The sequence below is a fragment of the Heliangelus exortis genome, chromosome 8 (assembly GCF_036169615.1).
Source record: "Heliangelus exortis chromosome 8, bHelExo1.hap1, whole genome shotgun sequence".
NCBI classification, from domain to species: domain Eukaryota; kingdom Metazoa; phylum Chordata; class Aves; order Apodiformes; family Trochilidae; genus Heliangelus; species Heliangelus exortis.
In genome coordinates this window covers 29,793,602-29,805,459 of record NC_092429.1, presented here as the reverse complement: position 1 = coordinate 29,805,459, position 11,858 = coordinate 29,793,602, and the positions used below count along the sequence as shown (strand labels likewise).

Sequence of the window (11,858 nt, the reverse complement as noted above, 5' to 3'; positions counted from 1 at the left end):
AAAAGCAGCAGTAGACTCACACCTAGGAACCAGTTCTTTCCAGGTACAAGAGAGGTTTGGTTGTTTCCTTCCTGTTTCAGGCACAAAATACAGACCCTCTGAAGGCAAGAGTCTATTGGAAAGACATAAAACTGCCTCTGGAAATGAGAAGTTTTGTTTCTTCCTGAATTCCAGCCTGTTGTTTTACCCAACATTTACCTACAAGCCAACATTTTCAAATTGCAACATAAGAAGCCACTTGGGAGAACAGGGAGGGAAGAGACATTAGAGAAATAGGGTTAAATATCCTTATACCTGCTATTTTTTAAATTAACACTTTATTTCTGGAAATAAGAAAGCTGTGGCAAACTGAATGCCATCACAAGTTGAGATACAAAACACTCATCTGTGTAATTTCTTTTTATAGGACTAAACACCCAAACAGAAGCTTCCTGTGAAACACTGATGGGGGTTCACTACCCCAGAGAGCAGAAAGAGTGAGTCCAAGTAGCTACAGGTCCTGTACTGTTGACTGAAGGGAGAGTCCTGGGTGTTTACAGTCACCAAGATTCATGATGAGAGTAAACTGGCATTTCCATGGATGCTACTGCTCCATCAGGATTTAATCCTCACAGAATCATGGCAGTAGAACAGTCCAAAGCTTGCAGAGCAGTTTCTGCAAAAAGCAGGGTTGTCTAAATGCCATACAGTTTGGCCAAACTTGCATTATTACCACTAAAATTGGGTACTGAACAATCCAAACAGGCTGAGCCAAGGGCTTCCTTACCACACTGCTGGCCTCAAACCATCAGGATCTGACTAGAAAGGTAAATGAGTGACTCCTGGTTTCTGAAACAGCTGGATTTTGCCTGGAATAATCATCCATCCCATGCAAAGGGCAAGCTCCTGAACTTAGGGGGCTACACATAATGAAAATGGAATACAAGTGAGGACAGGTCTAAGAACTACTCCCAGAAGTCTGTACTCTAAGCAGTCCCTTCTTCAGCTCAGCAATTTTGTCCTCTCTTGAGGCTGCATAACTCTTTGCTGTCTTAATGAGAGAGTCATGGTGTTTCTCCAGTGCAGCCTTCAGATTCAGGTAGATTTCCTACAGAGGAGATAAAAGGGGGAAAAAGCACCATCAGCAAATTTCACGTTTGTGCTTTAAAAGGATGTCAAGTGATTTGAAAAGGTACCTTGTCCTGAGTTTAAGTAGCAGCAGTCAAAGAACACAAGAAAGTTACAAAACAGCACAAGAACAAGAGCAGCCACAAACAAAATCCAAATATTATGATTCTGGAGTTACTCTGGACCAAACACCAGCACCAGCCCAGTGCTCACACTGGCACTGCCCTGGCCTAACTTGTGGCACCACGTGGAGCAACAAGCAGGAAGTGCTCTCCCTCCCACCATTCACCTCCTTGTTTTTGTGGCAAATAAGTGTTCCTTTATCTACAAAGCCCAAGTTAAAAACCAGTTTTGAGAACACCAAGCAAGGGTGTTCCTTTAGGAAAAGCCTCACCTTAGCTTTCATTTCTTCTTTCTCAGCATTCTCATGCAGCTGCTGAATTTTGAACCTTGTCTGTTGGATTTCCTTGTGGATGGCTGTGACTTTATCATACACAGCACCCCTCTTCTCCTGAACTCTGTTACAATATCTAAAGGTGGGAGAGAAAAAAAAAAAGTTACTTAGCCATTTGACCAATTCCAGACTAAACTTAGCCCCACCACACACCAATTAGACTTTAGAGAAAGTCTAAAACTCCTGTTTTCAGACCAAAGTGACCTTGCTTTCCCTCTTGCTTATCAAAGCACCTAATTTTATCACTTTAAGGAAGGATCTAACACATTAAAAACAAGCAGCAACTTTTAACACAAAGGAGCATTAGATTGTATTATTTTCATTCTTTATTTGGAAGGAAAATTAGCTTTTAATGGCTCTCCTTTAGCTAGAATACACTAAATGAGGAGCCAAGGAAGCCTGGGAGTCCTGCTACACAGGCCCCAAGCCTCAGCAGCAGAACCAAACCTTGGCTGACTCTCAGCTCTGTGCAAAAAAGCCCAATTCCATCAGAGTTAATCTACCCAGCCAATCATTTCCTGTATTACCTTTCCCATCCATGTATTACAAGCTAAATAAATACAAGCTCTTCTACACTCCTAATCCTGCAGTGAAGCCACAACCTCAGAATGCTGGGGTTTGCTGCTGCACAAGTGCCTGCTGTGCTGTAAACTCTGCTCTGCAGCTTGCAGGAAGATGGGCTAAGAGGCTTTGATCAAATGACACTTTTCCTTTTGTTTTAGAAGCATCATGTCAGGATAAAACTCCTCTGAGATACCAGCCCTATTTCCCCATGGGTCTTGAACATCTTTGATAATGAGCAAAAGTGGCAAGGGAAATTATGAAAAATTCATGAAAGGCAAATGGGGCTTTGTTGAAGTCTGATAAGTTGGAAAATTATCCCAATGTGACATTCTCTTTAAGAAGATAAAAGAATCAAGAATAAGCATTATAAATTAAATTAGTGCTCCAATAAAAGAATTGCTGTCAAGTCACATTGCAATTATTGATTTGAGACCCTAAATCCCTGCCTGCAGCATTAGTGGTCTTCATACAAATCTATCCCACATCACTCATTTTCTTCCTCCTGCTAAGCTCAGTGTTTGTAGCAGACACAAACTTTGGGAGCACATAACACAGACATAAAGTAGCACCAGGCAGAAATGCCAGCTCATCCATACTCAAACACAGTCTGCTTGTACTGCTCAACATCTTCACGTTTCTTTTTGATCCTGATTTCAGCTGTAGACAGCTTCTCATGCTTGGCAGTCACCAGCCTCTTCAAGGACATTTCATCTGTCTTCCCCTTTTTCAGCTCAATCTGAGCACTCTCGAGCTGGTCCTCCAGATTTCTGACCTGGGGTATGTCAGAAGGACTGAAATAAGTTAAATTAGGAGGGGGGGAAATCTGGAACAACATGCTGTTCATTTATGAATAACCAGCTTCCTGCTTTTTAAAGATCTGATTGCCAACTAATTGTCCCAGTTAAATCCCAGTTCCCCAGTCTTTATCTGATTTTAAATACACCCATGGACTAGATCCCAGGCCCTGGAATGATTTTTCAGGAGTAAGTGGTGTGACAAAAATTTAATCAGGGAAAATCTGACTTAGAAATATTAACACTGAAGTTAAAGGCACTTAAGATATGGCTCTTCTTGAAGTAGTAATTTTTCTGCTCTTAGTCTCTGCTCCCTAGGCAGAAAAAAAAAAATGGATCTCACTTTTCTTCTTTCATCATTTCCTACCAACAACCCCAAGACAGTTCAAACTATTTTAGGTCAGGTTTCTATGGCAACAAAGGCTTTGACTGTTAGAAGTGGTCAACAATACACTAACTACTGGCATGCAGCAAAGCAGCAGTCAGGGTTTATTGGTGTTTTTAAGAATAAGATTGAAGTTATCCACGTTCTCTCTTTTAGGGACAGAAGAAAGGAACTTGCAGAACAGACATTTACTGATGATTGCTTGTTTTGCTCAGACATTAAGTTTTCCCTATAATGTGAATAACACAAACCTCTGATAACACACTGGCCAATCTCTCCACATTTGCTCCTTGTCTTTCCATCTTCTTTTGATACAACTGCACCTCCAGTTGGCAGGAAGGCAGAACCTCAACCAGGTCTCTATAGCTTTCATATTTCTCAATAACTTCTTGCTTTGAAGAGAAAATAATATTATTAAACCAGCTTTAAAGTTCAGCAGTTATTTTGCACAGTAGCAATGCATACTGGCTTTTGTATAATTTTTGTTTAACATACACTGGAATTAATGTTTAGTAGTGACTGAAATGAGATCTTTGATTTGCAGTAAAAGCATTTATTTGGAAAGCATAAGAAAAATAACATGCAATTGTTTCCACTAATTATCTAGCTTGTTGTAAGAGCTTTCAGGACAGAAAAGCAAAGAAATTTGATGTGGTAAAACAGGAGTTATGTAAAGCATGAAAACAAACAAACAGATGTCTGAAATTACAGCAATAAAGTTTATACAACAATACCCAGGAAGACACCTACCCAAGCTTCACTGTTGCATGAGTTATAAGGAACTACAAACATTTAAAGTCATTACTACTAAAAAACCCAAAAAAAAAAGCTAGGAGAGGAACTCAGTGGAACCCACTTTCAGTATTCTGTGAAATTGTGATTTCATTTCAGACTAAACCACTGTTCTGTTGATTTTTTTACAACAAGAATAAGTCGTTCAAAAAGGAGCTGTAGGTGATGAGAGTTCACTTAAAAAGATGTGGAAAAAAAACATGTCCTGCTTGTGTGGCCAGAGGAAAAACTCACCTTGGATTTCTTCAGTTTCTTAACAGTCTCTTTCATCAATTCCTTGTAATTTTTTAATTCCTCTGGACTCTCCACAATTTTTGATTTCAGCTGCTCTTGTTCTTCTTTCAAAGTAGCCATTGTCACTTTAAGCTCATTCTAGTTAAAAAGACAAAGACACTTTCAATATTGTCAGCTAAATGAGCAGAGGAACTGTGAGGAATGGCTTGCCAGGATCTTACACTACTCAGGTTCTTTCCTCTCTTGTAATTCATTCCCCATCAGAAAGTTTGCTTTAAAAATAAAATTCTTCTGAACATCATTAACATTCAGATCAAAGCAGTTCAGAGTCCATTCTGCTCCCTGAGCACACAAAGTCCAATACTAAGCCACAAGCACAGCATTTAAGGTACTCCACAAAAAGCCTGCCAGCTGATGCCTGTTCAGAACCCCTTGGCTAGGGGCTGGCAGAAGAGGGACAAGTTTCCCACACAGCCTCTCCCAAGCCTCCTGCTCTGCAACCACCAGTGGTGCCTTTAGCTCTTCTCTACACCCCAGGTAAGGCCACAGCTTCTCAGAAGTCCAGGTGTCTCACCTTTAACAGATCAGCTTCTGGAACACAGACAGCTTCACATTGCAGAAACGTGTATTTAAAGTTAAGACACTGCAGTAAAGCTTTAATGATGTGAAAAAAACGTAAGCTAAATCAGGTTTTTTTAAAAAATATAATAATCAGCACCTGAACATTACCTAGCTCCAAGAATGGATGATGTATGAGTTGCTCTGAGTTGCAAGTTCCAGCCACACAGAGGTACTTACCAGCTTTCGGGTACTCTCTGCAATATCTGACTTCTTCTGGGAGATCAGTTCTTGCAAAGCTGTCTGAAAAAATAGGAGTAACAAAGTTTAAAGAAGCATCTCCACAACTGCTTCCTCCTTTGCCTACCACAGATCTGGCTACAACAAAAATCCTATTTATGGTTTCTGGAGTGCCATAGCTAACAGATAAAACCACTGTCTGAGATTCAAAAGAGAGGGAAAAGACATTGTTGCAACAGTCACTGGGAACACCAGAGAGCACCAGCGAGCAGTAGGAACAGGGACAGGAGAGGGACAATTTCTGTTCTTAGTGGCAGTGGTTTACACATGCAACCTTCTTCAGTAGAAGCATCATGAAAAAAAGCAAACCTGAATTAATACAAAGTCCCCAACAATATAAGTCATAGACACAGTTAATAGTATGAATAGCAGAGACTTGACTTAAAATAACATAAACCCATACATTTATTTATTTTCCAAAACAAGTGAAAAGGTTACTTATGAGGTGCTAGAGGCTCGTTGCCATTGCTGGAAAGTTACCCCTGCAATCAAGCCTGATCTCTTTGCCAGGCACTCCCTTGGGTGACCTTTCTCAGGCCTCATTTCCTGCCACAGCCCACCTCCAGTTCCCCAAATCTGGAGAATTCGGGTGGAAAACAAAGCAAAAATCCAACAGGGAACCACACACCACACTTCCAAACAATGACAGAGGCATCTCCCAAGTCATTGCAGCAAGGTACTGCAGAGAGAAAGCTGAAGACATTCAGTATTGCCCGAGTCTGATTGCAAGGAGGCTTCCTATTCCTTACACTGAAAGGAAAAGCTGACCCCAGGGCTTGGACAAGATGTTGTGGTGCAATGAGCTTTGGTTTCAACAGGAAAACTCCCTGTAAGTGGTGGTGAAGGGAGAGGTGGAGAAGGAGAGGGCAGGATTCCAGAGGGGATACCTGCTTCCGGCGGTAGTCCTGCCTCAGGAGCTGCTCCAGCTCTCGGATGGTTGCTGTCAGCTGCTTCACCTCTGCCTGGTGCTCAACTGGAACTGTGCTAAGCACAAAAAAAAAAAAAATATTGAACAGTTTCAGCATCATCAGTCAGGTCAACAGAGTGCAGCAGACAAAACAAGCACCCTCTCCAAAGAGCTCACAAGCAGTAACTTTAGCAACCAGGGCAAGACACTCTCCAACCAACATCTTATTCTTCTCTGCTTTTATATTTTGTAGCTGAAGCAGAAAATTACTTTGGCAAGAAGGGGCACGAGCATAGCAGATGACTAAGCTTGGAGAGCATGTTTGGCAAAACAGAAACCACCAAGAGAACAAACACAACACTTTTCCTAATTTCCAACCTAAAATGTCCCCTGGCACAGCTTGAGACCATTTCCTCTGCTTCTCTCATTACTTGGGAGAAGAGACAGAGCTCTCCTGACTCCAACCTCCACTCAGGGAGTTGTGGAGTGAGGTCTCCCCTGAGCCTCCTTTTCTCCAGACTAAATACCCCCAGCTCCCTCAGACATTCCTTGTCACATCTGTGCTCCAGGCCCTTCCCCAGCCTCACTTCTCTGGACACACTGCAGTCCTTGTGGTGAGAGGCCTAAAACTGAGCCCAGGATCTGAGGTGTGGCCTCACCAGAGCCAAGTACAGCAGAGCAATCCCTGTCCTGGTCCTGCTCATACAAGCCAGGATGCTCTTTGCCTTCTTGGCCATCTGGGCTTATACTCAGACACTGTCCACCCTCCAGGTCCTTTCCCTCTGGGCAGCTTCCAGCCACTCTGCCCAAGCCTGGAGTGTTGCATGGGTTGGTTGTGACCCAAATGCAGACCCAACACTTGATCTTGTTGAATCCCATACAACTGGGCTGAGCCCACTGGCCCAGCCTGTCCAGATGATGTGCACTGAGCAGGACAAGCCAAGTGGTCACACTCACTTCAGTTTCTCCAGCTTCACTACTGCCTCCCGATTTGCTGTCTCCAGCTGCTGGTGTTTCTCCATAGCTGATTTCTGCAAATTACAGATTCAAAGATTTACTTTTTTCTTAATTTAACAGAATATGGTTTCACTCTTGATTTCTATTAGAGCCCTGCTCATTGTTACTTCAAAGGAAATCCACCATCTCTGAATTACTGAGGTACTCAGAAGAGAAGCCACCTACAATTCCAGCTTGAGCCCAGACCTGTTACATCTATCTTCTCAAAATTAGGAGGCATTTATTTTTCTAAACTACATTTTTCTATTTTTCTATTTTTCTATTTTTCTATTTTTCTATTTTTCTATTTTTCTATTTTTCTATTTTTCTATTTTTCTATTTTTCTATTTTTCTATTTTTCTATTTTTCTATTTTTCTATTTTTCTATTTTTCTATTTATTTTTCTAAACTTAGTGGAAAAAAACTTCCCACAACAGCCAAATAACAACTTGGTTGTAGTCAAACAGAAACTTTAAGATCTTGTCAAGCTCATCCACTCTTCTAAACTGACATGTGTCCTTAAGGAGCTTACAAAGGTTTTTCTTAAAACACTTAGAGTAGCTGTGTGTGCTTGTATCATGTAATACAGTTGTACAGACTCTACATAATGTTGAACTGGGACCTTCCCATATTACTTGGCTACCTTTAAGATTCTGATGTGTTATTTAAACAGAGAGTTAAAAAACCCCATCCCCCAGTTCTAGGCTAACACTAATTACCCTTCAGCAGTGATCTGGCCTTACATAGCTCAGCTGTAACTCCAGGTAGACCTCCCGACGGAGTTCTCTGAAGCTGATGAAGTTGAGGAGGCCACTCAGGAACCGGATTGTCCTCTTGGTTTCTGAAACAGGAATTGGAAGCCTGTAGTCAGAACTACAAGTCCTCAGGTGTCGCCGATAATGAACTGGGAGCTTAGGCCCAGCTGTGCCCAATAATTAGGGCCTGCCCCAGCCGGAAATGGGCGGGGCTGAAGGGCAAGATAAAAGGCATGCTCCCAGAAGCAGAGTAGAAAACAAGAGATGAAGATGCCTGAGGAGAGGGACAGTGAGAGAGCTCCTGAAGAAGAGCTGTGTCCCTGTGAGAGAAAGGCTCACCACAACAGAAGCCATCTCTACCCTGCTTTCCATAAGCATGGGGACTGCAAGGGCCAGGAAGGGAGCTGGAAGCCAGGGACAGTTCTCCACACCAGGTTTTGCCAAATGAGAAGCAGCACCCCGAGAGTCAGAGCCAGAAGCCCAGGGGACCCAAGGATTCCAGGGAATTGCTTACTTGGGTTCAGGACATCAGCAATCTGGAAGTCAGGGATGCAGCAGACTGGAAGCAAGCGCTCCCTGCAAGGAGGAGAAGACACAGCCTGAGGGGCAGCAACCACTGCTCAGCTTTCCTGCTCCTCACACCTACAGCCAAGGGGATCTTTCCTCTCACCCCACAGCATGCACACAACAAGGATGAGGCAGCAGTAAATCAGGAGAATAACAGAGCAGGACACGACACAGACCAGCATGAAGCAATCTGTGTCCTTACAGCACCTGCAGGTGTGTTTAGAGGCAACACCCCAGCTAAAAAACACCTTCTCAGCTTCATTAGGGAAGCTGTACATTTAACTGTTGGTCAGCTCCCCCCTTAGAGATGGAATCAATCTTAGAAGTCTAAAATTCACCTTATTGCATGCAATAGAGATACCTACAGAGAATTCAGACAGGCAATTTACACAGTAAGTGCCTAAGAGAACTTCTGGGTGTAATGATGACCTTTTCAAAGCACAGATGTGCACTCCATTTGGGTGAGGATTACTTACTTAGCACATTTATTTTCCCAATGTAACTGCCAGCTGAGAATTTTACTTTGTTACTGCTGTCCCCTGTTCCCCTGGAGGTTTCTCTCTGCCCAGAGGCAGAGGAACCACCGTCAGACAACAGGCATGAAGTCCCACTGCTGCTAGAAAATTGGACCTCTGAAAGGAATAGAGCTGAACACATGAAATATTCTCTACTTACATGTGAATATACAAATTACAAACAGGTAGGAAGCCTTCATATATCTGTGGATACGTGATGTGAGTGTTGGCTGGCATCTGAGGAGTAAAGAGAGTCAGTCCATAAGCAGCTTATACAGAAATGCACAGGTTTGTTTCCACAACAAATAATCCAGGTAGGTTGAACTCCCCGTGGATGGTCTCCCCAGCCACAGAGAACACCAGTTAGAGGCTGAAGAATTCCATCCAGTTAATCAGCAGACTCTGTGGTGTCAGTTTTGGCTGTTCAAATTATAAAAAGGTAATACCAGCTAAATTCCCACCACCACAAACTCTGGAATTCAATCTAAAGCCTCTGATTTAATTTGGTCAAAACTGGTGTGTGACAGTCTCTGCACAGAACTGTTTAAGCACCCTGAAATCCCCACCCTCCAGAGGTTTGAGGAGAAGCCAGAAGGAGAAGGCAGTGGAATACTGTCAGCTTTTCTGATATTTAAAACCTGGCAATAGAGTATCCCAGCTGCTGTGAGATGCTGGGTTAACCTGTACACATCTGAGCTCCCTTGCAGTTTATTCAGACCCAGCACAACATTATTTATTCTCACTTTCCAGAATCAATTCTTATCTGAGACAGAAGGCAAATTAAGTGTTAGTCAGGAAGGTATCAGTTAACATCCAGCTGCACTTTCCTTTCAGCTAATGGAGTAGAGATGATCAAACACTACAAGCAACATTTACTTTTCTTCCAACATTTACTTTTCTTTCAGCCTAACACCTAAGCAGGGAGCACAGAGTTGCCCCCTGAACACAAATGCCCATGGTGTACCCTGTCTCACACCAGAGCTTCCTGCAACAGGGGCAGAATTTTTAAGCTCCCACCCATGCAATTACAGCTTGCAGAAAAGTAAGCTGCTTGCCACTTGCTAGTGAGCAAGAGAGGGAGATACTTCAACATTTAGTTGTTAATGTTTTAAATCCTTTCCTGTCAGCACACATACCATGTAGAAATGCTCCAGGTGGATCCCATAGACCTTCTGCAGGATCCTCATGTAAATCATGTGTAAAACTTCAAGCTGCAGGAAGGACAGGAATCAGAATTCATTATGAATCCATCACTGAGACACCAAGACTGACAAGTTTTACTTTCCAATAGTTGGCAGGTGAAGCATTGACATCTTCTAAAACAGTATCACAGAAATCACAAAGTTAGGGGTGGGAAGGGACCTTGGAAGATCATGTAGTCCAATTAAAAGAGACAACAATCAGCTCAGACAACTGCAGCCTCAACTGACACAGCTGTGCAGTGGTGTTAATCACATTGCTGCTCACAGAGTAGGCTGAAACCAAGCAACATGAAAAATCTAAAAAAAAATTGCAAAAAACCCATAGCACAAAGTGCCCTTCATCACATTATTAAAACAGAGGGTGAGAACACCTGCAAGCCAAGCACTTCTTCTTTACAACACCAATTCACAAGCAGCTTAAACCTTAACAGCAATATCCTATTGTTCCCTTAACACCTCTCAGCCTCCTCCTCCAGCAGGCACAAACGCTCACACTGCAGCACAAGGAATCAGACTGAGGCATCCATTAAAGTTTAAAGCCACTTCTTTAGTTGAGGACACTTCAAGTCTACAGTAACATTAAAGGTCAGGCATAGGGAAGGAAAGAAAAAGAAGAGGGTGGACCAAGGAGAGGAGTTTTTTACAGGATTGGTTTAAAAGAATTAGTTGATCAACTAAGCTGTGGGAACTGACACTCCGTGGCTAGTTTAATCTTGTTCCCACAGAACCAAAAGAGACAGATGGTGTAATTTCATGTTTGTCTGTTTATAGAATCACAGAATGGTTCGGGTTAGAAAGGACATTCAAGCTCATCCAGTCCCACCCCGTTTTCCATGGTCAGGGACACCTCCCACAGCCCAGGGTGCTCCAAGCCCCATCCAACCTGGGCTGAGACACTGCCAGGGATGGGGCAGCCACAGCTTCCCTGGGCAACCTGGGACAGGGGCTCAGCACCCTCAAATTAAACATTTCTTCCTAATGTCCAACCTGAATCTCCCCTCTTCCACTTTTAACCCATTTCCCCTTGTCCTCTCCCTACTCCCCCGTGTCCAAAGCCCTCCCCCAGCTTTCTTGAAGCCCCTTCAGACATTAGAATGTCGCTCTGAGCTCCCCTTATAAACAAACCCACTCCTTCCTGGTGAGGCTCAAGCAAGCTTCTCTCAAAAGGAAAAGAGAAGCTCTCGGTTTAACCCCGCAGCTCCTACGAGACTCATGTGCCACACACAGAGCTATTGGCGGCACTCAGGAGGCTCTGCCGTGCCCCAAAGGCCCAACAACCGGAGGGAGCCATCCCCTGCCCCCACCAAACCAACCACCGGGCAAGAAAACCTCAAGAAAACCCCAGAGCCTCTCCTGAGGGCTCCCAGGGCAGTTCCCCAACGCCGCCACCTCAGCCCGCGGCCAACCCCTCACACACACCCCATACCCCCCCCCCCCCCCCCAGCCCCTCACGCACCTTGGGGCTGCCGAACACATCGCCCTTCACCAGATTCCGGGCCTCGGCGCCGGTCAGGACGTAGCTGCGGAGGCTGCTGATGATGTCGTCGGGGCTCCAGCGGGGGAAGGTCATGGCTTCCATGGCTGCGCTCCCTCTGCCCGACCACGTTTGAATCCGGCGGGCGCCGCCGCCCCTCACGCGCCGCCGCGCCCCTGGCCAATCCGCGGCCGCCTGGAAGGGAAAGGGGCGGGGCTTGTTGGGGCGGGGCCCCGCCCCCGCGCGAGGCGACC

The 11,858-nt window shown here is 44.2% G+C and overlaps 1 protein-coding gene across 1 annotated transcript; it reads right to left on the bottom strand.

Annotated features, from left to right (window-relative positions):
* Positions 1-295: 295 nt before the first annotated feature.
* On the bottom strand, positions 296-11,717 carry NUF2 (NUF2 component of NDC80 kinetochore complex). Its single transcript, XM_071751428.1, has 13 exons — positions 11,587-11,717; positions 10,065-10,139; positions 9,089-9,165; positions 8,361-8,422; positions 7,835-7,932; positions 7,053-7,126; positions 6,076-6,172; positions 5,129-5,191; positions 4,331-4,468; positions 3,556-3,696; positions 2,722-2,897; positions 1,502-1,637; positions 296-1,087 (listed from the first exon to the last, which is right to left on the bottom strand). The coding sequence occupies exons 1-13, from the start codon at positions 11,707-11,709 to the stop codon at positions 938-940; spliced, it is 1,410 nt and encodes a 469-aa protein (XP_071607529.1). The 5' UTR covers positions 11,710-11,717; the 3' UTR covers positions 296-937.
* Positions 11,718-11,858: the final 141 nt, after the last annotated feature.